Source organism: Mixia osmundae (genome assembly GCF_000708205.1).
Source record: "Mixia osmundae IAM 14324 unplaced genomic scaffold scaffold_1, whole genome shotgun sequence".
In the NCBI taxonomy this organism is placed as follows: Eukaryota; Fungi; Basidiomycota; class Mixiomycetes; order Mixiales; family Mixiaceae; genus Mixia; species Mixia osmundae.
The window spans coordinates 1,963,228-1,989,582 of NW_014575563.1; the positions used below are offsets into that span (position 1 = coordinate 1,963,228).

General features: G+C 55.7%; 10 protein-coding genes across 10 annotated transcripts; 4 read left to right on the top strand and 6 right to left on the bottom strand.

The window, feature by feature from the left end:
- The first annotated feature begins 6 nt into the window (after window positions 1-6).
- Window positions 7-3,254, top strand: L969DRAFT_172298 (uncharacterized protein). The gene is made up of 4 exons (XM_014715857.1): window positions 7-543; window positions 601-2,729; window positions 2,776-2,836; window positions 2,892-3,254. The coding sequence occupies exons 1-4, from the start codon at window positions 249-251 to the stop codon at window positions 3,023-3,025; spliced, it is 2,619 nt and encodes an 872-aa protein (XP_014571343.1). The 5' UTR covers window positions 7-248; the 3' UTR covers window positions 3,026-3,254.
- Window positions 3,039-5,856, bottom strand: L969DRAFT_84646 (uncharacterized protein). Its single transcript, XM_014715858.1, has 12 exons — window positions 5,345-5,856; window positions 5,083-5,288; window positions 5,002-5,033; window positions 4,901-4,949; window positions 4,608-4,847; window positions 4,343-4,557; window positions 3,899-4,294; window positions 3,662-3,848; window positions 3,579-3,614; window positions 3,442-3,531; window positions 3,262-3,386; window positions 3,039-3,208 (listed from the first exon to the last, which is right to left on the bottom strand). The coding sequence occupies exons 1-12, from the start codon at window positions 5,785-5,787 to the stop codon at window positions 3,044-3,046; spliced, it is 2,184 nt and encodes a 727-aa protein (XP_014571344.1). The 5' UTR covers window positions 5,788-5,856; the 3' UTR covers window positions 3,039-3,043.
- A 60-nt stretch (window positions 5,857-5,916) lies between these two features.
- On the top strand, window positions 5,917-10,048 carry L969DRAFT_57619 (uncharacterized protein). Its single transcript, XM_014715859.1, has 4 exons — window positions 5,917-6,645; window positions 6,696-7,435; window positions 7,484-8,769; window positions 8,818-10,048. Exons 1-4 carry the CDS (start codon window positions 5,935-5,937, stop codon window positions 9,945-9,947), a joined length of 3,867 nt encoding a protein of 1,288 aa, XP_014571345.1. The 5' UTR covers window positions 5,917-5,934; the 3' UTR covers window positions 9,948-10,048.
- Window positions 10,049-10,197: 149 nt separating this feature from the next.
- L969DRAFT_92190 (uncharacterized protein) lies at window positions 10,198-11,614 on the bottom strand (the record flags this gene model as incomplete). Its single annotated transcript, XM_014715860.1, has 7 exons — window positions 10,198-10,395; window positions 10,446-10,766; window positions 10,819-11,052; window positions 11,108-11,173; window positions 11,224-11,409; window positions 11,463-11,540; window positions 11,597-11,614. 7 exons carry the CDS (start codon window positions 11,612-11,614, stop codon window positions 10,198-10,200), a joined length of 1,101 nt encoding a protein of 366 aa, XP_014571346.1.
- Window positions 11,615-11,671: 57 nt separating this feature from the next.
- Window positions 11,672-13,792, bottom strand: L969DRAFT_92191 (uncharacterized protein; the record flags this gene model as incomplete). The annotated part of the gene is made up of 7 exons (XM_014715861.1): window positions 11,672-11,694; window positions 11,755-11,838; window positions 12,009-12,152; window positions 12,340-12,447; window positions 12,497-12,609; window positions 12,661-13,482; window positions 13,536-13,792. The coding sequence occupies 7 exons, from the start codon at window positions 13,790-13,792 to the stop codon at window positions 11,672-11,674; spliced, it is 1,551 nt and encodes a 516-aa protein (XP_014571347.1).
- A 120-nt stretch (window positions 13,793-13,912) lies between these two features.
- Window positions 13,913-14,468, top strand: L969DRAFT_44369 (uncharacterized protein; the record flags this gene model as incomplete). The annotated part of the gene is made up of 3 exons (XM_014715862.1): window positions 13,913-14,210; window positions 14,266-14,337; window positions 14,386-14,468. The coding sequence occupies 3 exons, from the start codon at window positions 13,913-13,915 to the stop codon at window positions 14,466-14,468; spliced, it is 453 nt and encodes a 150-aa protein (XP_014571348.1).
- A 157-nt stretch (window positions 14,469-14,625) lies between these two features.
- Window positions 14,626-18,455, bottom strand: L969DRAFT_44363 (glycoside hydrolase family 37 protein; the record flags this gene model as incomplete). The annotated part of the gene is made up of 12 exons (XM_014715863.1): window positions 14,626-14,797; window positions 14,850-14,990; window positions 15,042-15,584; window positions 15,635-16,698; window positions 16,759-16,836; window positions 16,881-16,975; window positions 17,025-17,106; window positions 17,159-17,365; window positions 17,600-17,904; window positions 17,991-18,072; window positions 18,151-18,237; window positions 18,294-18,455. 12 exons carry the CDS (start codon window positions 18,453-18,455, stop codon window positions 14,626-14,628), a joined length of 3,018 nt encoding a protein of 1,005 aa, XP_014571349.1.
- Window positions 18,152-20,030, bottom strand: L969DRAFT_98004 (uncharacterized protein). Its single transcript, XM_014715864.1, has 6 exons — window positions 19,995-20,030; window positions 19,831-19,945; window positions 19,601-19,772; window positions 19,455-19,548; window positions 18,736-19,407; window positions 18,152-18,685 (listed from the first exon to the last, which is right to left on the bottom strand). Exons 1-6 carry the CDS (start codon window positions 19,998-20,000, stop codon window positions 18,623-18,625), a joined length of 1,122 nt encoding a protein of 373 aa, XP_014571350.1. The 5' UTR covers window positions 20,001-20,030; the 3' UTR covers window positions 18,152-18,622.
- Window positions 20,031-20,070: 40 nt separating this feature from the next.
- On the top strand, window positions 20,071-22,408 carry L969DRAFT_70134 (uncharacterized protein). The gene is made up of 3 exons (XM_014715865.1): window positions 20,071-21,363; window positions 21,415-21,956; window positions 22,007-22,408. Exons 1-3 carry the CDS (start codon window positions 20,257-20,259, stop codon window positions 22,365-22,367), a joined length of 2,010 nt encoding a protein of 669 aa, XP_014571351.1. The 5' UTR covers window positions 20,071-20,256; the 3' UTR covers window positions 22,368-22,408.
- L969DRAFT_84652 (uncharacterized protein) lies at window positions 22,395-26,304 on the bottom strand. The gene is made up of 5 exons (XM_014715866.1): window positions 25,366-26,304; window positions 23,862-25,307; window positions 23,527-23,811; window positions 22,680-23,477; window positions 22,395-22,628 (listed from the first exon to the last, which is right to left on the bottom strand). The coding sequence occupies exons 1-5, from the start codon at window positions 26,251-26,253 to the stop codon at window positions 22,482-22,484; spliced, it is 3,564 nt and encodes a 1,187-aa protein (XP_014571352.1). The 5' UTR covers window positions 26,254-26,304; the 3' UTR covers window positions 22,395-22,481.
- Window positions 26,305-26,355: the final 51 nt, after the last annotated feature.

The following is a 26,355-nucleotide window of genomic DNA, read 5'->3' on the forward strand; positions in this document are numbered from 1 at the left end:
TCGCTTTGCTGGAAATTGCCGGCGTGACGTCGTCGTCCGATAGAGATTGACAGCCAGGTTGTCGGCTGGTAAGGCTTGTAGAGCACAACTGTCACCCACAAGCAGCCAGCGGAGCATCATGGCTCGCGTCTGACAGGCTCAGCTGACGCTCACAGCCAGTTGTGACCAAACAAAGTGCCAATCATACGAGGACACAACACCGACCACTCGAGGCGCCTCATCAAGCACGACACGGCAGGCTGGGCGGCATGAGGTCAGAACCAAGCGGGCAGCACTTGCCCATGCTCACCTTTGACACACGCTTTGGCGAGAGCGAATTTGATCTCGAGCCTCGTCCGCCAAGACAGACTTACAGAGACTCTGGAGCTAGCTCGACCTACTCGCTCGAGCAAGACAGGCACAAGCAACGAGACGGTCTCCAGCCTCATCGTCTGACTGCTCCGACTGCCTCTCCTAGCATGGAAAGACCAGACTCGATGGCCTACGATCCCAGAGAGCGCTGGTCTGCTCACTCTGAACACCCCGCGCAGCACCCTTGGACAGGCAAGTGCTTTGCAGGCTGCCGCTTGGAGCCTCTTTTGATGTTTGGGACTGCCACAGAAACAAGACATTACAACTATTCCTCGCCAAATCTCGCCAAAGAGCCAACGGAGGACCAGATACCTAATCTGGACGATCTCGCGATGGACTTTGATCGCGCCGCACTGGGATCCTCGACAGATCGTGGCCTGCAAGGCTCCTCAGCTGACCGCGATCGCACACAGACAAGACCGCGACTGCCTAATCTACCTCCTAATCAATCCGGCCATCATGACGCTAGCTTGCCCACCGCGCAACTCGTCTCTGGCCAGCGACACAGCGCGGACAGCTCCCGATCCAGCAACAGCAGTACACAGCGTCACAATCTCGGGCTGGCAGAAGACGATCTCTCGCCCGTCGACGAGGCACCACCGCCGAGCTACGGCGACACGCCTTTCCCAGACGATCAAGATCCTGCTGAAGCCACGCTGACTGTGCCACGAGGTGATGCAGAGCGAGCACAGAGAGACCAGTTTCGCCGTTCTGATAGCACAGCAAGCACAAATTCGGGACTGCCTTATGACCATACGAGTTGGAACGCGAGCGACGAGGGCACCGTCGGCGGTTCGACACTGAACTCAACGTATCAGCCTCGTCTTGCAGACTACCGATCGAGTGCAACGCCTACCGTAGCGCAGGACGAGGATGGAGAGGTATACGATGCGCAGCACTCTCGACGACTGCGAACGATGAGCAGCATGAGCGCGCAGAGCCTGCCTCGACCGCAGCCACGTCATCCCCACGACAGCTATGGCTACTCCCAGCAGCAGGAACGCCCCTACTCCGGCCAGCAGACGCCCATGGCAGGTCCCAGTCGAGCACCCTACAATGGCCAATCGCAGAACATGGTCAAGAACGGTAGCGGACCGGGTCCATATTCTCCTCAACCGATGCAACAGGCTTTCATGCCACACCAACAGCAGAACCAATACTACCAGCCGTCCACAGAGCAGATGTCGATGCCTGTGTTTAATCCTGCAATGAGTCATCTCGGCCCTTCAGGTCAGCCCATGCATCCTGCTATGTTGCGCAGCGCAGCCTCTGCATCATCGCTCCGGACCGGGCTGCCTCCGCCAGGTAGCGGACCAGTCAGACAAGCGCCTGCTGGCTATGGGGTGATGCCTCCGCCTCCACCCGCCCAGGCGCCAGCATCACGGCGACCAGCAAGTCAGCAGACTCTTGCCCCTGTCACCAAGCAGTCCATTGACGAATACAGAAATCGCATCAAGGCAGATCCTGATCCTGAAGCGCAGTTCAATTTTGCGAAATATCTCATCGAAGCTGCGCGCCGCATAGCGAGAGCAGGCTCAAAGGATCGAGATGACATGAAGAACAACAAGAAGTATCGAGACGCATTGCTTGCAGAGTCACTCAAACTCATCAAGAAGCTTGCTACGCAAGGCACGGGCGTCAGCAAGACGGCCTACGCGGATGCCCAGTTTTTTCTTGCAAATTGTCTTGGCAACGGTTCGCTTGGATTGCAAGTCGACATGGAAAAGGCCTACAACCTCTACGTACAGGCGTCGAAGCAGAACCATCCTGCAGCAACATATCGCACAGCAGTCTGCAATGAAGTGGGAGCAGGCACGCGCAAAGACCCCAATCGAGCCGTTCTCTTCTATCGCAAGGCCTGCGCGCTTGGAGACACGGCGGCCATGTACAAGCTCGGCATGATCTTACTTAACGGTCTGCTCGGACAGCCTCGCAACCTCCGCGATGCCCTCGCTTGGCTTCGAAGATCAGCAGCACAAGCGGATGAAGATAACCCTCACGCGCTGCACGAACTTGGCTTGCTTTACTCTCGCATACCACTCAAAGGCGATACCCCCGGTCTCTACAATGAGCTTTCTGCTCGTGAATGCTTTTCGCAAGCTGCTCAGCTTGGCTACCCTCCGTCACAGTACAAGCTTGGCTCATGCTACGAGTTCGGCGCGCTTGGGTGTCCTGTCGATCCTCGACGCTCGATCGCTTGGTATACACGTGCTGCTGAACGCAACGACCCCGAGTCAGAGCTAGCACTATCTGGCTGGTATCTCACCGGCTCGGATGGTGTGCTTCAGCAAAGCGACACTGAAGCCTATCTGTGGGCTAGACGAGCTGCAAATAAAGGCTTGCCAAAGGCCGAATTTGCATGCGCATACTATCACGAGGTAAGCTATTCACAAGATCAGCAATCTCAAGCTCAAGTGCTCGCAGATGGGCATTGGGGTGAAGCCAGATCAGGACGAGGCGAGGCGCTGGTATATGCGTGCAGCAGGCAAGTCTCGGGATGCATACCACTCGAACACGAGGCTAATCTTCGCATTGCGCAGCTCAAAACAACAAGCGAGCTATGCAGAGACTCACAGAGCTCAAGAAGCTCGGCACGCAGCAACGAGCTGGTAAGCAGGGTCGCACGGCCAAGCCAACGCGCCAGGATGCAGAGAAGGAATGCGTCATCATGTAGTTACATTGCATTAACGGATCAAAATGGCTTTGTCTCTCTCTGCAGCCACTTGTATGCGCGAGGATCGCTGTCCTTAAGGAGCGGCGAAAGCTTCTCCAGTACCTCCTTATGATATTCATTGACCCACTGAACCTCTTGCGGTGTCAGCAAGCTCTTGTCGATCAGACTCGTCTGAATGGGACACTGTTGTATATGGGGCGTCAGCAGCGAACATGCTGATGACGCGTGGTTCTGACCATTGTGATGCGCTCAAAGCCGAGAGACCCTTTATTGCCGAAATTGTACCTTGCCTTGACGTCTTTGACTATAACGAGATTCTCTATTCGAATGCCGAATGAGCCATCTTTGTAAAAGCCGGGTTCTGCTGGACTCATGAGCTTTGCTAGCATGATGGGTGCGTGGATGCGGGAACGCACCATTTGACAAGACCATGCCAGCTTTGAGAGCGGTCTCGTTGTAAGCAAGGCGGGTGCCGATGCCGGCGGGTCCTTCGTGCACATTGAGTGCTGCAAAAATCATTAGCGGGTGTGCATCAGGAAGTGCGGAGACGTACCATGGCCAACACCGTGACCGGTGCCATGGCGGTAGTCTGAGAAATGCGTCAGCGGAGATGCGAGGAGAGGGCGCGTGACCGACCAAGACCGTCTGCCCAAAGCGCACGACGCGCGAAGGCATCGAGTACATAGCCGGTGGTGCCTTTTGGGAAGACGGCACTGTCGATGGAGATATGACCTTGTAATACGCGCGTAAAAGCATGACGTTCTTCATCGGTTGCTTTACCGAAGTGGAGCGTTCGCGTGACATCTGTGGTGCCGTCCTCGAACTGCAAGGATCTCTATGAGCGGAGCCTAGCGATTTGTTAACGTTGCGCACCTGAGCACCCGAGTCGCAGAGGTAGATTTGGTCCTTGTCGATCGTTGCGCAGCTCTCAGGATCGGGCGAATAATGAATGATGGCAGCATTTGGCCCCGTAGACGAGATGGTCGTAAAGGATAGGCCTTTATAGCGCGGCAGCTTCGAACGCAGATCTTCTAGCTTATCTGCAGCTGCCGACTCCTTGAGCTCAGCGCCAGATGCAAGCTGTTCCTCGAGCCAGGCGAAGTAAGCGACGAGCGCTGCGCCGTCGCGAATGTGCGACTCCCTGAACCCCTCGAGCTCTACCTCATTCTTGATCGCCTTTGCTTCTGCGATTGGCGACTGGACGATATCCACATTCTGAGTACCGGCAGCTGTCGCCAAGGCAAGCGATGTCTTATTGCCAATCACGACCTAGTGACCTAGATCAGCAGTGCTCGATGCCAGATGAGCCGGGCGCACCTTGGCACCTTCCCGCAAGCTGGATGCGAGACCTTCGAGTCGGCTGAAGATCTCATCGTAGGGTCGAATAGAGACTTCAGTGGGCAACTCATGCTTGACCTCTTCGGGCACCTTGTCTGCATCGACAAAGAGCGAGACCTCGCTCGGTGTGACGAGCGCGTAGGCAAAGAAGACTGGGTTGTAAGGAATGTCCGAGCCTCGCAGATTGAACAGCCCTGCTCGACGGCGATAAGCCTAAAGGCAGAGGGACAAGGGCTCGACTTGCAAGCTACTTCATCGAGCATGCTCACGACGAGTGCGTCTGCTTTTCGCTTCTCGAGATCTTTGCGCATGTTGGCAATCTTTTCGGCCGCTGAGCGTCCTGCTAAGCTATCTGGGATGACCGTCAATGGGTTCTCCGGTCGCTGAGGGCGGTCTGTCCACAGCTCGTCCACCAAATTCTTAGCGAGGGACACGAGCTGCGAGGACTTTGATGTGAGCGAGGCCGAGATTGTCTTTGCGTCCGCTGCAGCGCACAAGTGGTCAGGCGAGTGCGCGGACAGAGAGGTCAGCACTTGCCGGCCGAGATCAGTGTTGGGTCGATGCCGACTTGAGCGTTTGGCGGTAGCTTTGTACGAGTGAATCAGCGCAGATCGTCATCATTAGTGTCGATAGCGGACCTTTCCCAGATATTCCTGCCATGTCGGTACATCTACACGAGCATGAGTGGTCCGTCGTCAGGCAGCAAGGAAACCACTCACCGGGCTCGCCTGATCGCATGAGCGTCCAGTCTGTATCGAGCTGTTGAGATGCCTGTAGGAAGTATCGGCCATCTGTGAAGAGACAGGCCTCCTTCTCGGTGACGACGACGGTGCCCGCGGAGCCCGAGAAGCCAGAGATGAATTCACGGCGCTTGTCTGCCGCGCAGCTGTACTCGCTTGCATGAGCATCTTCCGCAGGCACAACACTACCAGCCATGCGATCCGTTCAGCGAGGCTGCGTCAAGGGGAGGAGCAAGCGCACTATGCGGTCAGGGCGTGCTGAGCGAGGAGTGATCTAAGCGCTTTGATGCGGTCGTTCGTCTTGACCGGTCCACCCGGCTTGACGACGGCACCCATCGTATCTATCGGAGCTGTAGGTCGTTGCAAGGATTCTATTCGGGCTCGGTGTTCCTGTCGTGTGACTGTCCTAAATCGAGGGACGGACTGGAGGAGCTCGGCTTCTGTACGGATGTGCGATCTATCTCTCCCGTCTTTCTGCAAGAAGTCTGACGCTGGCAGAGCTTCTAGCTGTTCAGTCGTAGTGTAGTGACTCGAGCTGACGCTGTCTGACCCGGGCTCGCCTGTCGAACGAGAGCGTTGCCAGGGCTTCCTGACCACCCGATGTTCCGCTTGCAACACGAATGCAAGAGGACTGGCTTGCGTGCTTGACCTACAGTTGCGCAAGCGTGTGCCTAGGCGGAGCATGGAGCCATTCTACGGCTGACGATAGACGGAGTCAAGCTTGTCCTGTCAGGGCCCTGTCGCATCGGCGAACTCTCACGATCAGCACAGCTCTGCTGCCCCGCTAACTTCACAATATCAAGGCAAAATTTGTGTGAAGCGCTCACAAAGATGGAGGGTTCGCTGGAGCAGTCGCTCGACAAGGTACGTCTGCAGACGACCTCACAGGTGCCAGCGCAGAAGAAGCCGGCAATCGTGCTGGAAGCTATAGAGCAGACACTGTCCGCCGCTTCCCCGTCTGCCGGCCCGTCGAGACCGAGCGAGACAGCCTACTATGTCGCTCTGACCGGCACACTGCAAAAGCTCCTGGCCGAGCAGAGCACGAGCGATGAGGAACACAAGGCAGCAGTGCTCTATCTGCTTGCGCTCATTGTACCTCACCTACCACGAGCGACGCTGCAGAGCAACGCCTTTGTTCTGCTTAGCCTGCTGAGCCAAATCAAGCTCGACGATGCTCCCATCATCAAATCAACGCTTACGATCGTACAGTCGCTCTATGCCTCACTCTCGCTGCAACAGCTCTCGCAAGCTGCTTCAGTGCAATACTTTGCTCGTCTCTTACCCATCCTGATCGATCAGAGGCCCAAAGTGCGTCGCAAGGCACAAGAAACGGTCACAACCATCATCAAATCGCCCCCGCCACCCTCTGTCACCCATCCTTATGGAGACCGTGTTGCCGACTGGGCTCTGAGCGCACTCGAAGGCCACATTCGAGCGCAAAAAGGCAAGGGCAAGAACAAAGATGCAAACAAGGAAAGCGATGCCCGGTGTATCGCTCTGCTCGTATTCATCAAGCATCTCGGCGGCTCCTGGCCTACTTCTGTGAGTCTGTTATCGCCCTACCGCGCATGCTCTGACGCGCGAACCATCAGGCGATGCAACGATTGTGTGCTATCTGTCTCGCCGTACCCAAGACCGCAGGCGAAAATGCTTTCCTCGCCACCGCAGCCTTTGACGTGCTCGAGGAGTTGTTTACAAAGTCAAGCGAGTCTTTCGAAGAAGGCAAAGTGGCAGATACGCTGCTCGGCGTCTTAGCATCGCGTCCGTCCGACCGGGATGACCGCATCTTGCCTGGCTGGCTGGCCGCTGTAGAGCACGGCTTTGTCGCCTTTGCCCGCTTCCAGCCCGAAGCCTGCAGCGCAATTCTATACTCAAATTATGCAGGACTGCAGGGCTATCTCCTCTCGGAAAGCCTGCCCGTCAGGCAAGCTGCTGCATCAACACTGATCGCCTTGACTCGCTACGCCTTTAGCGATTCAGATATTTTGGCCAACAGCAAAGCTGACGCGCCGCTACCGCAAATCGCGAAGCTGACGCTAGAGAGCCTGACCAGCATGCGCTTCCAAGGGCTGCCGATGCCTCATTTGCTAGACACGATCACTGCTCTCTTCTCCCGACTGCGTCTACGGCCTCCTCCCGAGGCAGGCCAGTTGCGCGCAGAGCCCACTGCGGCTCGCTATCTTTCGGATCATGTCAGACTGATCGGCGCCATGCGGGCTTCGACTTCCTTCGAATTCAAAGAGCAGGCAGAGAAAGTTCTCACGATAGCAGTCGAAGTCTGCGGACCTCAATGGCTCCTTGCCATCCTGCCCCTCAATCTCGAGCCGGATAAGTGCGTTGCGTCATTATGCAAAGATGACCTAGCTGACGTCGACAGCAGCGCGGGCACCGAGGGACGTGCCTGGCTCCTACCTTTGCTGCGTAATAAGATTGCGAACACTGAGCTCAGCCATTTTGTCGATTTCTTCGTACCTTTATCAGAGTCGCTCTTTGACAAGAAGTCCAAAGCCGAGCAAGCAGCGAAAGCGGCGGGCAAAGCCCAAGGGAGCGACGTCAGTGCAAAGATCTACGAAGCTCTTGTCGAGCAGATCTGGGCGCTCTTCCCCGGCTATTGCGATCTGCCGACAGACTTACACACTAGCTTTACAAAGAAGCTTGGAGAACTGCTGTCCAATGTGCTATACACTCAACTCACTCTGCGTGCGCCGATCTTGCGGGGTTTGCAGCTGCTGGTCGAGCGCAACCAGTCAATGGCGCAATCTCAAGCTCCTCCAGACACACTGAGGCAGTCTTTTGGCGTCGATCAAGCGGCGGGTAAGCAGAATCTTGCCCTGCTAGCAAGCTACTCGAGCAATCTGCTCGCCGTCATGTTCAACGTCTTTGCAAAAGCGCCGCGCGAGCACAGAAACTATATCCTCGAAGCCATCTCGACCTATCTGTCCATTTCTAGCTCGTCTGATCTTGCCAACACTAGCCAAAGAGTACAGATAATGCTCAAGCAAGCGCTCGCCAAACAGGAGAAGCGGACCGACAAGACGTCAGGAACCGCAATCGAGAGCACAGCGCATACCATGATGGATTTGCTGGTAGCAATGGTCCCTTTTGTCGACCAGACTACTAGCGCCTCTTTGCTCGATCTAGCCCTGTCAGACGCTGGTATTGGCTGCTCGGATGGCACACTGCAGAAGAAAGCATATCGCCTGCTTACTCGAATGACAGAGACCACTATTGGCAGCGCCCTGATCTTCGCTCAGCTCGACGAGCTCCTCACACGTCTCTACAGTAATGCTGCGCGGACGCCTGCTGCGGCAAAGCCAGACAGGATCTTACTGACGACTGCGCTTGTCAATCGGCTACCTACATCGCGTCTTGATGCAGTCCCGACTCTGCTGCCCGAGGCCATCTTGGCCACTAAAGAGTCAAATGAGAAGACACGAGAAGCAGCTTACGATCTCTTGGTCCTCATCGGACGCAAAATGCAGGCCGGCGGTACGGTCAAGCGACCTGTCATCAATGAAGACGACGATAGCGCGGCAATGACGGAAGACGCGCCCGCCACGCTCGAAGAGTATTTCACAATGGTCGCGGCTGGTCTTGTGGGCAGCTCACCCCATATGATCTCAGCTACGATCACAGCGCTCTCTCGTCTCGTCTTTGACTTCCACAGTATGTTCCTGCTGGCATATAAAGGATGAGCTAAATTGTGCGATGCAGCATCGCTGACGTCCAACACGCTTGGCGAATTGCTAGAGACAAGCAACGTCTTTCTGTCTTCCGCCAATCGAGAGATTGTCAAGTCCGCAATCGGCTTCGTCAAGGTCTCCCTCGTGTGTCTCCCGCTGGTAACAGTACAGCCGCATCTGCCAGCGCTTGTACCGAGTTTGCTCAAATGGTCACACGAGCACCGAAATCACTTCAAGCTCAATATTCGTCACATATTCGAGCGGCTGATTCGCAAATTTGGCGCGGATGCCATTGCAGATATCGCCGGCGATGACGACCGTAAGCTGGTCGCGAGCATCAAGAAGAGGCAACAACGTGAGAAAAAGAAGCGGACAGCAGCAGTAGAGGCACGACAGGACGGCGAGGACAGCGAGGGAGAGACGCATGCGCCCAAGCAACAGGCTCGCAATGCCTTTGACGAAGCTTTGCACGGTAGTGAAGACGAAGCCGAAGGCAGCGAGGGCGATGAGCCAGCGGCTCCCAGCAAGGGTAGAGCTCAGAAGCAGGCTAAACAGTCGCGATCGCACGACAAGACAGTGCAGGCCCACGGGACCTTCCTTGACCAAGAAGATGAAGATGACGATCCCATCAATTTGCTCGATCACGAGATTGGCTCTAAGCTCAGCAATGTGCAGCAACCGGCGCGTCGGAGAAAAGCGGCAGCGCCAGCCTTTGCGACGGACAAGCGGAGCGGAAAGCTCGTCTTTGCAGAGGGTGACGCGACTGCCAGCGAAGAGCCAATCACGACGGATAGCGTGGGAGCATACATAGAGGCTTTGCGGGGCGAGGACAGTCACCGCCATGATGCGAAAGGCAGGGTCAAGTTCAACAAGAAGCGACACATCGACGATGTGGAGGACCCTGGAGAAGGAGGCGTAGAACTAGTCAAACAGCAGTTACGTGACCTCGGTATGGACGCAAAGCAAAAGAAAGCACGGAAGATTGTGCCGACTAAGCTGGGCTCAGAGTTCAAGGCGAAGCGGGCCGGTGGCGACGTCACAAAGAATGGCCAACAGCCATTTGCATACCTGCCCATGGCTGCTGCAGTGACGGGCAAGCGTGCAAAACACGGCAACACGGGTATCAACATCACGGGCAAGCGTCAGAAGGCGAGACGCTAGCGCGCATAACATGGTGCTCAATCCGCTCGTGGCTGGTATACAATGTCTCGCCATGCAATCCGCTTGTGTAAGCAGTGTGCACCAGACGAGTGAGTGTGCATGCAGCGAAAAGCTTTAGTGGAGCCTCATGAGTTCGATCGGAGGTAATAGATGCATGACCAAGTGCATTTGCTGTTTGCATTACAATGCCCGTAACTGACTAGACTCGATTGAAAACATGTAGTGCGATCCTTACGTTCGGACTTTCCCATTAGTTTCGCTGTTCGTGGTGGAAGCCGTCCTTCTCCTCTGCAGTGAGATAGCCGGTCATGTTACCGCCTTTGAGGGCTGCGCCCTCATTGACACCATGAGCCTTGCCGTTGCCGTTCTGAGCGGAGGAAAGATGATTCGAGTTGTTGGGGCCGGTCGACTTGTTAGAAATGACTCTGGTCACTTCATCGGCGGGAATCTGTATGACCACATCAGTATGGCAATTCAAGCTCTCGAAGCTGGTCTTACCTGTACGGTCTGAGGACGAGCAGAGTCGGAGAGGATGAACACTTGCACGGCAGCGCCGGCAATAGTTGCCGGAATGTTGACGAGGGCAGCGATTGCGGAGTATTGAGCTGGGAATGACTGGCGTCCGAAGAAAATGCCAGCGACGAAGCGACCACCCAAATCACGCGCAGTGTTAAGAGCGATCCCGTTCTCTGCGAAGCCGACAATGCAGACGAAATAGGAAAGACCGATGAGCATAGGCGCGGATGAGAATGAGACGAAGGGATTGCTAGGATCAAGGACTGAGAAGACCAGGATGGCAATGAAGGCATTGGCAATGATCTGTTCAGCGCAAAGTGAGCTCGGCGCCATTGTTCAAGATATACTGACGTACCTCTCCCAATGCAACTGCTCCGAAGCTCGATTCTGGGTTCGGGAACAGAGCGAAAACACCGGCGGGTCCGGCAGTCGAGTAGATGGATGCTTCGCCAACGGCGCCCAGGGCACGGAGCTCAGTAGCGATTGGTTGGAGCTGATCCTTGTAAGCGCCGTATACGAACAATGACGCGATGAATGCGCCAAGGATCTGGCTGAGAATGTAGAATGGAGCCTTTCTCAACGGGAAGCCCTGAGAAGTAACGCGCATGTCAGCGCGTCAAAGCGATTTGCTCGTCGTAGCTTGCTTTAAAGATGACAAATGCGATGGTGTAGCATGGTGACAAGTGACCACCAGATGTAGGCGCAGCAACCTGTACATATGATCAGATGACCTGTACGAGATGTGGACTTTGGCGCGTACAATAATACCGAACGCGATTCCGACGGCATAAGACAGGGCGATGTTCAAGATGCTACCGAACCCGGCGACCTTTGCGACAGTGCTGGTGTAGAAAGATGCTGTAGCCGAGATACCGCAGAAAACGTAGAAGAAGACACCGATGCACTCGGCAGCGCACTCCATGAGCAATCGAGGACGGTTTGTCTCCTGCGAGCGATACATCAGTATGTTTGGCAAGACTGCAGCAAGGGACCACACACCCAGCGAACCAGCCAAGCCGGCGCGGCGGGGTGCTGAGCAACGTGATGCTGAGGGGTCTCGTGCTCGCGCACCACGTCCTGAACCCGAAGAGAGTCAGTCTAGATTTCGCGGCCGGTGATGACAATGAACGTACGGCCACTCCGACCTCCATGGTGCTCGGCGTGAGCTCGACACGATTGTGAGAAGTCATCTTGCTGAGTCTTCGGTGTTAGCGAATCGATGCGGACGATGCTGCATCAATCGAGCGGATGTTAGTGGGCGTCAAGGTGCGCGGACTGAGCGTGTACGTACCGACGATGTGCGCTTGTCGGAGTAGTCGCTTCGAAGCAAGCGGTTGTGAGCGATTCGCAGCTAGAAACGAGTGAGCAGACGAATCTGGGGTAAGGAGAAAGCAGGACGCGGGGGGATGACCATGCGAGCGAGCGATCGGACTTAGTGGTCGCTTGATGCATTTTTCCGCACAGCTCGTCCGTAGCAGGTCACGCAGAGCAGGGAAAGGCACTGAGCTGCGACTAGCTTTTCCGATCATGAAGTCACGATCAAACCCCGGATTGACCACGAGTGATCGAAGAAACGCGGGGAAGCCTGGCTCAGGGCGTTGGGCCACTCAAAGCGATTTGTAAGCGAGACTGCCGAAATATCCGGAGCATTGCCGAGTATAGGCGGGCGCAGTCGCAACCGGTAGATCCCTGCCAGACAGCCCTGACTGCTTGAAGCTAGAATAGATTGTATGGACAGAGGCTTGCTTACGTTCTCACGGCAGGATCATCCGCCGGAGTCTCTGTCCGGCCTCACGGCGCCGCATTGCGTCCAGCCAGTCCATCGCGTCCACTGGACACAGTAAGCGGAAGCAATATCCGGAATAGGCGGACTTACAGTACTGCCTCGGCAACACGTAGCGTTGGAGAGGTTCCTCGCAACTAAAGCTAAAATGGAACGTATTTGTTGAGCGCGACTGATGAGTCGACAAGTTGGTCGTTGAGGCTACACCATAAACATCAGCTGTGTCTCACAGGTATGCGGGTCAGCACACCGAACACTGAGACCTGGAAGGATCGATGCTGTCCTTCTGCTGCTGCAAAGGTGACAGCAGCTTTTAAGTTGAGCAATTCACCAATGTTGACCGGCAGCTTAAAGATCAACTCGCTGGTTGCCATCGAATCAGCATTGAAGAATGCAAACCAGCTATACACTGACTCTAATGCTAGGAACGAGACCTTTTGACGCGCAAACAATACAGCTGTGGCGTACGCCAATTCGTAGGCGAGCCTCATGAGATAGCCCCCGAAAATTGTCGCGTTGACATTTCTATCGACGGGCTGGGTGATCGTGTTGGAGACCAACTGGGTGTCATTGATCCATATCGCTTTCGCCGGCAGTCTGCCTGATGGACCATAGATGTCGTTCTTCAAGAAAAGATGGTGCAATAAGTCTATTTCACTGCTCCGAGGCGGCTGCTTGTCCAGTGCCGCACGAGCGGTCTGCTGCTTGCGCTCCCTCTGCTGCTGGCCCAGCCGGAGCAGTGTATCCTCGTCGGATGTGCCTGTCACGAGCTGGGGGATTGCCTTGGCTCGGCCGGTCGCCTTGTCGCGACAAGCCATCGTGAAGCGGGACACGAGCAGCGTCTTAGGCTGCTTCGCGTGTCCACGACTTTCGCTTATCGACTGAAGCTTCATGAAGATCTCCATCGTAGAGTTGGAGGTGTACGAAACATGTCCAGACATGCGCAAGTCCTCTGGCCCATCTGACAGAAGATCCGATTCGAGCGCGTCGATTCTGTCGACTGCAGCCGTCACCAAGAAGACACCGTACTTGTCCAAGTCGTCAAAGCTTGCGATATCTGGAAGAATGTGCAGATAAGCGACGCAGCCTGCCAAGGTGTCGAGATCTTCTAGCAGACGACCAAGTCGAATTTGGTAATCTGCCCCAATATATTCGTCCAGCAGCTTGCCGTCACTCTCAAGAGGCAGATCCCAGCTCAAGTAAGAATCTGACATTCGACGCCGCTCGAGCGGTAGCCTGCTTTGGCCTGATTGAGGCCCCGCGTCGGTTGCTCAGGGCAAAGAGCTTACGGCGTAAAAGCGGCATCCGCGCTTGGCGACTTGCGCGTCTTGCGCTCAGCCCATGTGACGGCCAATCTACGCCGTGCTAGCATATCTTTGCTGAACTCTGCTTTGAGTTCTTTGCGTTTCTCGTCGTGAACGATGGACAGCTCGTTGATAGACCGAACGACATGTCGCTCGGATGTGTCGTTAGGAGCTGTGGCATATCTCCGTGCTAGCTGCAGCGGTCCTCCTGGAGCAGCTGTTCGCAGGCATTTGAGGCGCATAGGTAGGAAACAGAAGCTTGACGAGTGCTCGACGGATAGCAGCAACGCGAAAGCCGCGAGAATCGTCGAAATCTCGTAAGACCGTCAGTGTCGAGTGCCGATCTTCAGCGCAGGTAGCGGATGCGCTTCAAGAACCGCTACTTGCTAGCAGAGTTCATCTTCGCGCCAGACAGCGACGCCCCGAGCTTCAGCGAGTCGGACATCGTGCGCCTCGTCAGGGATGCACTCTCGGTCAATTTTGGCGACGCAGGATGGGCGGAGGCAGGCTCAAGTCTGAACGTCAAATACCTCTCGCCGACGACCCACATCATGATCTTGCGCACGCCGCGATCGGCTTGTCAGCTCGTCTGGACCGCCCTCACGCTCACAAGGCAGCTCAAGGGCGTCGATTGCATCATTCGCGTCATGCATGTCGGTGGTAGGTCTCAACTCTGCTCGTACAGCACGGCGTGGGCTTGCTGATACAATGCCAGGCACGATTCGTAAGAGCCAACAGGCTGCCATCAAGTATGACCGCGATCTCATCCTGCGCCGAGCTACGCAAGGTTCGATTTGACGCTGTCAATTCGTTCTCTGCTGATGTTCGACAACAGCGCTGCAAAGCTCAGCGAATGACGAAGAGACCCGCACGCTGCTCCTGCAATCAGAGCAACTCATCAATGCCATCGCGGAATGAGTGCCTGCGAGCCGACCAGTCATTCATTCGCCCGGCAAAATTGCCACGCGCCATTGCCTGCGAGACCGCTCTGCTCACGCGACCGAAAGGCGAGCGGGCGCGTCGACAGATCTACATGACATTGTACAAGCAACATTGTCTAGATGCGTGGTGCAAGCTACTCGGCTTGCGTATTGTCGTCTGCGCTCAGATCAAACGGAATCTTGTCCTCGCTGTGATGATGAGGTCTCCTTGCTGCTGCGAAAAATACCTCTGGCTTGGTCAGAGCGCCCAAAGCGCGCCGTTGATGCGATGTCATGAGCGTCAGACCGATTTGATAGGAAGCATTCCTGCTCTCGAGTGTTTGAGCCCACATTACGAGCAGGCCAGTGAGGAACGCACGTCCAGCCGAAACCGCCGACAGGCACATACTGAAAATCCACACCTTGGTTGCCATACTCCGCATCGACGCGGTGCGAAAGCTTGACGGCGTCGAATTTCTCTGGTACTACGCCGTTGAAGTCGACGAACGCGGCTGTCAACCTAGAACGGATACATCAGCATTGCGTGCTCGCATACGAATGACGAGCGCACATGTACAGCCACCGATAAGCAAGTCGCTGAGCATCAATCGTGTAGCCATACCGCTCGAGACCGACCCAGCATAGGATCTGATGAGGCGACCAGGCGCTCGGCCAGTCCCACTGTCTGCTGGGGCCGCTCAATCTCGACTGACCTGTCGACTCTTCCGTGCCGGCAACGAGCCCTCCCATCACTTCGAATTTGGGCAGAGCTTTCTTCACGAGTAAGTCGGCTTGCGGAGGGGTCGCCATGCCTGACCAAAGCGGCCAGAATGTTGCAGCGCTTTCATAGACCTCTTGCGCATGCTTGACGGTGTTATAGTCGAAGAACATCCCTTTGCCTTCGTTCCAGCAATAGTGATCCACGAGCTTCTTGCGTCGCCTCGCTCGCTCGATCCAATCGGATGCTTTCTGCTTCTTGCCGGTCGAACGCTCGCCGGACACATGTGCAGTCTCGTGCGGAACTTCCGTGCCAAAGGGAAAGGGCGCAAGTGCAAAGTCTTCGTCGAGCTCGAAATCATCGTCAAATACCTCGCTGATAGCCGTCGCAACATCACTGAACGTGGTGGGTTAGCTCCAATTTGATCCGCAAGTACTGAGACATACGTCTCGTATTTGAAGAGCAGCGCGTTGAGGTCGATGGTTGCCAGATCTGCACACTTGCCTTCCAGACGATAGCTCGTGTCGTGCCCGCTCTCCCGCACCGCACGATCGTGCAGGAAGAAGGCGTCAAGCTCAGGTTCTTCGATCTCGCCAGAATTGTACTTTCGGATGTAGTCGTTTACGCTGATGCCGTTCTTCTTGGCATAAGGCTGAAGGACATGCGTAAAGTGGGATGCTTCCGTCTCTGGCGGAATGCCTTTGCCATCGGGTCGGTAGCGCGAGAGTCCTGTCTTCGGGTCTAGTCTGGGCGCTGCCATCCAGACGACATGATATTCCTTGATAGCGGCTTTGATCGCGCGACGAAGCCACTCTTTGTTCGCCGCATTGTGCTCAAGACGAGCATAGACTTGCATCGCGAGGTCTGTCAGAAACGGCGGCTGGGACCGGCAGAGATAGTAGCTTCTGCTGCCGTTGAGTATCTTTCCATAGTGCCTGATCTCGAATGCAAAGTGCTCCACGATGCCCCTCGCTTTCAGCACGTCGTCATCGACGAGCAGGCCGAGTGCGATGAAGTACGAGTCCCAATTGTACAATTCATTGAATCGCGCGCCGGGCACGATGAATGGGATGCCGGCTAGTGTCTTTTCGCCAGAGCCAGTCATTGTCCTTTCCATGGCCAGTGCGAGGATGCCTGGCTTATCATTGAGAGATTGTACATATTCTGCTGTGATCTCCCGTGGCAGAATCTGCACATCCAGTCCTAGCTCGGGCTTGGCGAGGGCCATACGACGATAGTAAGCTGCCATCTCTGGCTCATCAATTGGCACGTAGATGCGAGGAGCTTGGTTTGATCCGCGATTCTTGGGGTCTTTGCAAATCGCTTCCAGGCCTTCTTCGTCTATGGACCGAGTAAGGTTGTGCCAGAAGATCGTCTTGATCATACGAGATAAACGGTCAACAGGGTTCTCGCTCAATCTTGCCTGATCCAGCACGATATGCCTGCGACCGAACTGACGCGCCAAAGCAAGCTCCTGAAGCAGAACACTGAGCATCCAGGTGCCCCGTACCTGTGTGGAAAGATGCTGACTGAGCCTGAAGTATCAGGGTAGGCAGACAGAAGGACCAACATCAAAGGACTTGAAGCCGTTGGACGTGGCCGTTCCGAGGGCGATAATCTTAGGGCCGGCATCAGTGATTGAGATCTGCTCATCGATCAGCCGGATGCCAGAGCTCACATGATTGTGAGCACCTGAAAGTCACCATCAGTGTCCTCTTGCTCGAGGATCAAACGCATAGTCGTGTCGACGTCAATGAGGAACTTGCGAGGTTCGGCGTCTTTCGCATCTGCGCTCTCGTCAGGCGATGAGACGAGAACCCATTGAGATGACAGCACCATGAGAAAGCCTGCGTTGCACTCGCGTCGTCTCTCCTTCCCAGACATTGGGCCTCCTTACGGTACCACCTGTCTCGCCGCGCTGTCATAGGCAATCGTGAGCTGATCAAGCTTGCACCTGGCGGCAAACCGACCAAAGACAAAGTTCTGGTCTTGAGTCCAGCAACGGGTCTGTCATCTTTGTAGTATGTCGATGCTTGCGCAGTGGCAGGGAGTGCAGCTCCGCCGTATACGTCGCCGCGTTCGCTCGTGCTTGTCGCTGCAGCTTGATTGTTTGGAGTGCCCAGAGGAAGAGGCTTTTTGAGATCTGCTATGGTGTCTGCAGCTCCGCCGTCCATGCTCTACGCAAGCTGACCGCCAGCTAAGGCAAGGGCCGTGTGCTAAGACCGACAAGCGACCGGTCGCGTCGCAACCTCGGCGCTTTGGCTTTGGCTTCGGCTTTGGCGCTTTGGCTCCTGCTCGGGGACCTACCTGATCCATGGAGCCAATCATGTAGAGGAAGACGGCAGACAGCAAAAACATCTCACGTCCAGCTCACAGCGCACAAGCTAGCAGACATGAGGAAAAGAGCACACTTGCGTGTACAGTAACAACAGGATGGATGAAAGAGCGCCCTGCTGACAGATTGACTCGAGTGAAGAGAGCTGGTTCGACAGACAGGCCGGCAGCGACTGGAGCGTCAAGTATGTCAGACCTGGTGTTGACAGAGAGGTGATTCGCAACAGTGCCGGCAGTAGCTGACAGTGTACAGTCGATCTCTTCCAGGGCTGTTGACGTCGATCCGAGTTGTACAACGCAAGGGCCCGTCGGGCGGTCGAGGAGGGGAGGCACAAGGCAAAGCAGATGCGGACCTCTTTCACGTGCAGTGTTGGCCAGATACCTAGAAACCAACCGCTGCCCGCAAAGTCCCCGGTCTGACATCTGCAATCCAGCGCAAGTGTTCGAGGACCGATAGCGGAGGCAGACCTGGGAACTCCTCTCCTAGCGAAATCTCACCGCCAGTGCCAACCCTAATTCGGCTCATAGGTTTGCTAGGCAGAAGTGTATTCTAGGGGTCAGAGATAGGGCGAGCAGGCCGCTCGAGACAGTTGCCGATGAGCCAGCACCGGAGCTGGAAGCGACAAACTCTTGTAGTCGGGCCCGAGAGAACGGCTGACGAGGCTGAGAAGGGCTGAGAGTATCGCCAGTTTGCTCGCCAGATTGTCGACAGAAGCTGTCAACAAGGCGAATTATCAGCACGATGACCCAGTCAGAGAAGCCCACACTCACCTCGCCAGTGTGTTTATCAAGCTGACAGAGGTCGCCTGAGAGGTTGTGTGGCCTCTGCGTCGGCACTGTGGTGACTGGCGGGCCTCGCTCGACAGTTTGTCGCCAAGTCTTGCGCGGGGGGAATTCGCACGACGGGCCCGCGTATGTGTGACAGGAAATCATTACGTAATCTACATTTTGCGAGCGCTGCGTCTCACGCTGCACGACGAAATAAGGCTCTTGGATCCGCTCGCGAGAGCCTATAAGGATCTAGCCAGCAGGCCCCTGAGGGATATATTCGGCATCGGGTAGCGTGACTGCAGGGATCGCAGTGTGAGGACAGATTGCATTCAGAAAATGTGTACAATATCGCCCAGGCGATCTCGCGCGTTCTGCGCAATGCACTCGGCGATCTGCAAAGACGAGTCAGCGACTGGCTCGCATGGATCATGATACGATGTACCCATGTGAGGTTCCTGACTTCTTGCTCTTTCAGCCTGACGTAGCTTGCAAAGACGCCGTACTGGAATTGCTGCATGAATGCGAGCTTGTTGAGATAGACCTCGTGCTGTACTCCAGGATCAGTCGCCATCATTGGAAGGGATGACGCGATGCTCACTCGGAAAAAATGCTCCTCCAGACCTTCTGCTGCGCTATTGCCGTTGTCGTCCTCAGAAAGGTCGTGATTCGGTCCAGAGAAGAAGTCTCGGTACTCTGGGATGTTCTCGACGACAGACTTGACCTGATCGATATCGTCTGCCCTCGCAAGGATGTTGTTGCCTTCCGGGTACAACCTGCCCAGCTTGGGGAACAGCTTTGCCCTTTGCTCTTTGCTCAAGCCCGTGCCGATCGAGTTGACAGTGATGTTGAGTGTCCTCCTGTCGGCTTCGAATGAGAGGATGAGAGACATGACATCTGAGGTCGGCGAGCCGAGCGATTGGCAAAAGTCGTTGAAATCTTCGAGGTAAGCCTTGTAGAGCGTGTTGCGGATGATCTCAATGTTGAGCTCGTCGAGATCCTGGGCCGATAGGCAGCCACGGAAGTAGGGCGCTAGCGGAGTTTCGACGAGCACGCTGTTGTAGAGCTCCTCGACGTTTGTAGCAACGCAGAGTGCAGGCATTGTGTCAAAAGTGCCCTGCAACCAAGATGAGCGCAAGACTGGCGCTCTCCCAGAAGACTTACCAAGGGATGACACCGCTCTAGTAGTTCGTGCGTGTCTCGCTCGTGCAACGTGCCAGTGACGAGCAGAATGACATTGTCGATCATGTAGCCATACCTGCTCGCACATGGCATGAGCTGGCTAAAACACGAGATCTGACCGGACGAACGTCATGTAGTCGAGGAACTTGGCCAGAGAGCCTGTCGCGTTGCTTCGGAGGTAGTTGAACTCGTCGACGAGCTTGTCCGTCGCTCGCTCGGCGAAAGCAGAAGTAGCGATTGGCGGTGCCTCATCGGCGAGGAAGTTGCCATAGTCCGTTCCGGAGAGCTGCAGCTTCAGATCTGCACGTCATCATTCGACATCAGACCTGACTTGATCTTGCGGGTTGGGCAGGCTGACCTTCTAGCGTCTCACATTGGGTCATCGAGTTGTAATGTTGCGTCGTGAGCAGGCCAGCCTTGTAGCCTCTGATGATCCCCTCGAGGAAGCCAGAGTGAGCATTGAACCCGATCGCCTGTTCACTCTGTCAGCAGCGTCTATCAGCCTTGCATCAGCCTGCATACCTCCATAATCGGCAGGCTGGCTGGCCGGCGAGTGACTGAACTGCCACGTTGCACTCGCTCGAGCTCAATCGACGCGATTGGCGTCTCTCGCGCTGCCCGGCTAGATTCGACTTGCCTACGTCTCTGGACGACCGATCGCAAGGCGCAGTGCCGTATACGAGTTCGCCGACATTCATTCATCCCTGGGGCCGTGCGCGAGAGCCGAGCAAGACGCTACTCGCTCCTCTGCACGCGCGACATTGCATAGTTTGGCGCTGAGCCCATGTCTTCGGCGCCGACGAAGCGCAGGTCGATCATAAGCAACAACAGCGACTCTCATCTCGCCAGCGGCAGCGAGGACGAACACATCGCGCAGCACAACGGGAGCGCGCACGCCTCTCGACAAGGCGCTGGCCTGTCCTCGGTCTATTCCTCCCCGAGCAGATCACGAAGTAGAGCCAGCATTAGTACACTGACAGCCCAGTCGGGTACCTCTACACCAAGACGAGGTACCCCGGTAGATTCAGCCGGATCGCTGCCCGCGAGGATACCCTCGAGGTCGAATACGCCTCTGCCAATTGACTCAGGCGAGCGTAGACAGTCCTCGCTCGAATTAGACGATCAGGAAGCCGCGCAACTCATTGCAGAACCCGGTGGGATGCCTGCACCGAGCAGAGTAGGAGGAAAGAGCGCGTCCGGCCTGGCGAGCGCGAGCTGGTCTCGTTTGCTATCGCGGCGCAATGTCGCAGCAGGCACAGTCTTGCTCATCTTTGGACTCTATGCCTTCGGAGGCAGCACGACCCACGAGCTTGGCAAGAGCGCAGTAGGCAGTCTAGCACATTATAAAGGGAACGATGCCATGCAGCAGGACATCGGCGAGACGGCCAATATGCAAGCCAACCCAAACCATCCGACCCAGCAGAAGGAGACATGCTCGATACCACTCGATCAACGACCGTCTAGCTATGCGCTCATGATCGATGCCGGCAGTACAGGCTCCCGCATACACGTCTACACGTTCACGTATTGTACCTCTGCCAGCACGCCTTCGAACAAGGACGCTGTGCCTGCACTCGAATCCGAAGTCTTTGAACAGCTGCAACCCGGTCTTTCGAGCTACAGTGGCAGACCGAGGGAGGCCGCCGAATCACTAAGGCCGCTGCTAGAGGTCGCATTGAAGACAATACCCGAATCCGAACGCAAGTGCACACCCATCGCCGTCAAAGCGACTGCGGGACTACGACTGCTTGGCACTTCCGAGTCGCAAGCGATCTTGACAGAAGTAGAGCGGTGGCTGAGGAAGTCCTATCCCTTCCACGTCGTCGATGATGGAGTCGTCATCATGGACGGCCGAGACGAAGGCGTCTACGCTTGGATTACGATCAACTATGTTGGTTTCCGGTCTGTGACACGTCACATAGGAGCTGATGCGTGATCGCAGCTGCTTGGACTCGTCGGACCAGCCGCAAAAGCCACCTCGACGGCTGCAGTCATGGACCTTGGCGGCGCGTCCACGCAGATCGTCTTTGAGCCCCACATGCGGAGTGACAAGAAGCTCTCGCCCGGCGATCACGTATACGACCTCAAATTCTCCAGCGAAGACCATGTGCTCTATCAGCACTCGCATCTTGGCTACGGACTCATGCAAGCCCGGAGAAGCGTGCACAACCTCATCGCCTTTACGTATGTCTGGCAAAGCGCGCCAAAAGGCAAGAGCCTGGCCTGGGAAGATCTGAATCAAAGCATAGAGATACCTAATCCTTGTCTCGTCCGGCAGGGCAAGAAGATGGTCACACTTGATCCACCTGGTCGACCAAAAGTCAATGTGACATTTGTCGGTACGGGCGCAGGCTTTGATGCCTGCCGCCGAGTCGTCGATGTCACTATGGCAAAGGATGCACTCTGCGAAGTCGAGCCTTGTGCTTTCGGTGGCGTATACCAGCCCAAGCTCATGGAAACCTTCGGTCAAGGGCCAATCTATGCGTCAGTCTAAGCTATCGTGCTTCCTGCGTGCGCTGACATTAGCTCGGCAGCCTATCGTACTTTTACGACAGGATAGTGCCGCTCGGACTTGGTGCAGACTCGGTGCCATTCACGATGAAGCAGCTTCGGGAGCTCACTGCCGATGTTTGCGCGGGTCCAGAAGGTAGCTCGGATGGCAAGCATGGCTGGGCTCGGTTCAGACGGTCAAAGGAAGCAATGGCCGAGCTTGAGGACCGGCCGGAATATTGTCTCGACCTGACATTCATGTACAGCTTGCTCGGTTTCGGCTACGAGCTAGCGGAGGATCGAGAGCTGCAAGTCGGCAAGAAGATCAATGATGTCGAGCTTGGCTGGGCGCTCGGCGCGAGTATCAGCTTGATTACGGATACAGATCTCAAGTGCGAGATCTGATGCGCAAGTAGATGTACATCACTGCATGCTGTGACACGGGGCTATCGATGCTCACATTGCGACAATTTGCATAATGAGTACATATGAGAGGTGCATCCGTCTTCGTTGGTCTATCTATGGCACGTTGATCTCTTCTCTTGAGAGATTCGGCAAATCGTTCAGCTTGTTGACAATTTCTTGTCCCTTGAAGACTTCCTGCAGGACTTCAACGACCGTCTCGACGTACACGATCTCTAGGCCCTCCTTGATGGAGTCGGGCACCTACAGGCGACTGTCAGCGTTCGTCCGAGCAAAGAGACCAGACAGACGTACATTGTAAGCAATGTCAGAGCGATTCGCAGCAGGCACAATAAGCTTCTTGATGCCAGCGCGTCGAGCTGCGAGGAACTTTTCCTTACAGCCACCGATCGCTAGCACTTGCCCAGCCAGCGTCATCTCGCCTGTCATTGCGAGCTCACTACTGACGCCTTGCTTCGAGAATAGGCTGACAAAGGCTGTCAGGATCGCAGTGCCAGCGCTGGGACCTTCTTTGCCGACGCTGCCTTCTGGCATATGTAGATGGACGGCTTTGTCCTTTGTCAGGTCTGCGGTCGGGCTGTCGGTCAAGCCAAGGGTATATGCATGCGTGCGTAGAAAGCTGAGCGCGATCTGCGCGCTCTCTCGGATGACTTCGCCCAGCTTGCCGGTGAGCTGTATCGCACCGGATCCTGGCATGACGGTCGCTTCAATGGGCATGACGGATCCAGAGCCGTTGCCGAGGTAGCCAAGACCGGTGCTGACGCCAGGTGGTCCCATGCGAGTGTACATACGGTCCTTTTGGTATATCGCTGGGCCGACATAATCGATCAGATTGGCGCCGTCGATGCGTACATGAACATCAGACGGTACTTGCAAAGGTTGCCTGACCTCGGTGGTCGTCTTTCGATCTGGCTTTGCACTCTCTGTCTCTGCACCTACTGAACCGTTGTCTGGCTGTCCCGCTTCACGAGGTACGCTCTCTTCTCCTACCGTTGCGTTATTGTCAGGCGGGGTCACCATGCTCGCAGATGCTTCCGGGAGTTTCGTTTCGCCGAGATCGCGGACGATCTTGAGCGCAGCTTTGCGATATATCTGCATCGCAAGCTTAGCGTGTGTACGAGCTGGATGAAGCACGACTGACCTTCTCGATGTGCTGCTTGAGCTTTCGGACGCCGCTCTCTCTGCAGTAGAAGCGGATGAGGAGATCGACAGCATCTTCGAGAATGTCAACATCGGCTTCTTTGAGACCGGACGCTTCCTTTGCTTGTGGTGCTAGATAGCGACTAGCGATTGCTCGCTTCTCGTCTGCAATATAGCCACTGAGCTCGATAATCTCTAGACGATCGAGCAAAGGCGCTGGAATCGTATCGAGTGTGTTTGCTGTACAGACAAAGAGGACTTGCGACAGATCGACTGGCACATCAAGCTGCGAACTGACTTATTAGCTCGCGAGAAATGCTAGATCTGTCTACGCACATAATGATCAAGGAAAGAATGATTCTGTTCAGGGTCGAGCATCTCGAGTAGCGCACTCGCCGGATCGCCGTTGATGCCTCTACCGAGCTTATCGATCTCGTCGATTAACACGATTGGATTGGATGTTTGCACTTTCTTGAGAGCCTGGATGATCTTGCCGGGCATGGCGCCCACATATGTCCTTCTGTGACCTTTGATTTCGGCAACGTCAGTGAGACCACCGACGGAGAAGCGGAAGAATTGTCTGTCGATTGCTCGAGCGATGGATTTGCCGATCGACGTCTTGCCCACACCGGGAGGGCCGACAAGGACGAGGATCTTGCCGACCACTGTGCCTCTGAGCTTGCCGACCGCAAGGAACTCGAGAATGCGATCCTTGACGTCTTTCATGCCATAGTGGTCCTCATCGAGCACGCTCGTGGCATGCTTGAGCTCAAAGTTTTCGACAGAATGACGACCCCACGGGATTTGGGTGAGCCAGTCGACGTAAGATCTGGTGACGTTGAATTCAGACGCTTGTGGCTCGAGACCTTGTAGCTTGCTGATCTCTTCGTCGAAGACTTTGCGAATTGGTTCTGGCATATTGAGCGCGACTGCCTTCTCCTTGAACTTTTCGATCAGCTTGTCTTTGCCGTCAGACTCGAGACCGAGCTCCTTTTTGATACCCTTGAGTTGCTCCATGAGATAATATTCTCTCTGGCGCTTCTGGATCTTCGAATCGACATCTCGACTGATCTTGCTTTGCAGCTGAGCGTTCATGAGCTCCTTCTTGAGCACAAGCAATGCCTTTTGCAGTCTGTCTTCTAGCTCCATGCTCTCGAGCACACCCTGTAGCTCGCCGACTTCGCCAGCGGAGACAGCAGCTGCAAAGTCTGCGAGCTTGTCTGGTTCTTCAAAGACGTTGCCAGCACCCTGAGCGATCGAGAAATTGGCAACCTGATCTCGGAAGAGTGGGTTGAGCGATGCGATGTCCTTGAAGACTGAAATGATCTCTGAGGCCACTGCACGAGCATACTGGCTATTCTTCTTAAAGGGCGCGATCTGCATATTTTCGACATTGACGAGCGAAACGGCAAAGTCTTGCAGGAAGGCAGTTTGGAAAGGCGACGTGGGCGGCGGAGAGGGCGTAGAAGAAGCGGCTGTGCCAGTTTCTGACCTGACATCGACAGGCTTGTCTCCAGCCGGCTCTGCGGGCGTGATGGTGACCTCGGACGGCGCAGGCGGTATGACCTGATCCTTCTCTGCCTGCTGCTGAATGCCAGCGACAGCTTCCGTTCGGGCTGTCTTGCGGGGAGGCAGCAATTCGGTGATCTTGATCCGGCGGTGAGGGTAGAGCACGGCGGTCAGACCAGACTCGCCAGACTTGTCCGAGCTGTTCGCAGGGAAGGTGCTTGTGATCTGAGCAAAGACACCGACAGGATGAACGGAATCTATACTCGTTATGATCTGTAAAGCTCAGGACCGCATCAGCACGCAAGCTATGTACTGATGAGTGAATGCTCACGTCGCTGTCGGCATCTTCGTCTTTCAGGAGGAAAGCGCCAATGTAGGGCTGACCGCGACGCATCATCTCCTTGATGGCTGCGACGACGCTGGGATCCTTGACGACGACGGCTTTGTAGAAGCCCGGAAAGAGCGGTCTGCGCGTGATGGGCAGCGCGAGGACTTGCGGGTACACCTCTGGAATCGATTGCTTCGAGATGGTGGTCACCGCTTCGCCAGATGGCTTCGAGCCTGAACCCGATCCCGAAGAGGGAGGATCTCCTCCGTCTGAGGAAGGAGGAGTGGAAGCGCCGGATGAGCTGCTCGCAGAGGAGGAGGAAGAAGAAGAAGAAGAGGATGACGACGAGGATGATTCTAGGGCGACAGCCTCGTCCGGATTGATCTTGATGACGGGTTTGGGCGTCTTCCGCTTCTTGCTCGTCGCGGGATCGACATCTGAGCTCTCTGGCGCTTGAGGATCACTCTTGGCGTCCTCCTCTGTCGGTTCTGGCTCATCTGTCAGAGTCGACGACGAGCGATTGTTGATCCAGCGTGGTTGCTGTACAGTAGCAGACGGCTGATAGAATCCTAGCGTGGAGGCTGTCCTCCTTGCGAGCGGGTCTGCCGAGGAGAGCCTGATCGGAGGTTTGTCCGATGCTCGTGTGAGCAAGTGCCCGCTTGCGATTGTGACTGGCGCAGTAGAACTGGCAGACAATCTCAATGCAGTGGTACTGAGCGGCCTTGCGGTCGAACAAGTGCAGCGAGGATTGCTCGAGCTGACAGGCCGTGCCACCACGCCAGATCGCCCGGCTGAGCTGAGAGATCGACCGGAGAGCTTCATCGAGCTAGGACATGCACTGCTCTGTCTTATGCTCGATCTTGTCGCTTGCGATCGGCCTGCTACCAGCATCTTCAGGGCTGGTGTCGTCGATCCAAGTCTGTTCGTCAGCGCCAATGTGCAAGTGCCAGAGTCATGTCAAATAACTTTTGACGCCCGCTCTGTCGGCTCGCT

Bases quoted from the DNA above. Each gene is read 5' to 3' on its own strand.
- L969DRAFT_172298 (XM_014715857.1), top strand. From the start codon at position 249: ATGAGGTCAGAACCAAGCGGGCAGCACTTGCCCATGCTCACCTTTGAC. The intron at 544-600 runs GCAAGTGCTTTG...GGACTGCCACAG, and splicing joins CGCGCAGCACCCTTGGACAG to AAACAAGACATTACAACTAT. The intron at 2,837-2,891 runs GCAAGTCTCGGG...CGCATTGCGCAG, and splicing joins CTGGTATATGCGTGCAGCAG to CTCAAAACAACAAGCGAGCT.
- L969DRAFT_84646 (XM_014715858.1), bottom strand. From the start codon at position 5,787: ATGCTCCGCCTAGGCACACGCTTGCGCAACTGTAGGTCAAGCACGCAA. The intron at 3,849-3,898 runs GTGCGCAACGTT...AGATCCTTGCAG, and splicing joins TCTGCGACTCGGGTGCTCAG to TTCGAGGACGGCACCACAGA. The intron at 3,387-3,441 runs GTGCGTTCCCGC...TGAGTCCAGCAG, and splicing joins TGGCATGGTCTTGTCAAATG to AACCCGGCTTTTACAAAGAT.
- L969DRAFT_57619 (XM_014715859.1), top strand. From the start codon at position 5,935: ATGGAGGGTTCGCTGGAGCAGTCGCTCGACAAGGTACGTCTGCAGACG. The intron at 7,436-7,483 runs GTGCGTTGCGTC...CGTCGACAGCAG, and splicing joins CTCAATCTCGAGCCGGATAA to CGCGGGCACCGAGGGACGTG. The intron at 8,770-8,817 runs GTATGTTCCTGC...TGTGCGATGCAG, and splicing joins TCTCGTCTTTGACTTCCACA to CATCGCTGACGTCCAACACG.
- L969DRAFT_98004 (XM_014715864.1), bottom strand. The intron at 19,773-19,830 runs GTCAGCCTGCCC...GATGACGTGCAG, and splicing joins CCAATGTGAGACGCTAGAAG to ATCTGAAGCTGCAGCTCTCC. The intron at 19,549-19,600 runs GTTCGTCCGGTC...ATGTGCGAGCAG, and splicing joins AAGTTCCTCGACTACATGAC to GTATGGCTACATGATCGACA.
- L969DRAFT_70134 (XM_014715865.1), top strand. From the start codon at position 20,257: ATGTCTTCGGCGCCGACGAAGCGCAGGTCGATCATAAGCAACAACAGC. The intron at 21,364-21,414 runs GTTGGTTTCCGG...GCGTGATCGCAG, and splicing joins CTTGGATTACGATCAACTAT to CTGCTTGGACTCGTCGGACC. The intron at 21,957-22,006 runs GTCAGTCTAAGC...TTAGCTCGGCAG, and splicing joins GGTCAAGGGCCAATCTATGC to CCTATCGTACTTTTACGACA.
- L969DRAFT_84652 (XM_014715866.1), bottom strand. From the start codon at position 26,253: ATGCTGGTAGCAGGCCGATCGCAAGCGACAAGATCGAGCATAAGACAG. The intron at 23,812-23,861 runs GTGCGTAGACAG...GTCAGTTCGCAG, and splicing joins ATTCTTTCCTTGATCATTAT to CTTGATGTGCCAGTCGATCT. The intron at 22,629-22,679 runs GTACGTCTGTCT...AGTCGCCTGTAG, and splicing joins GCTCTGACATTGCTTACAAT to GTGCCCGACTCCATCAAGGA.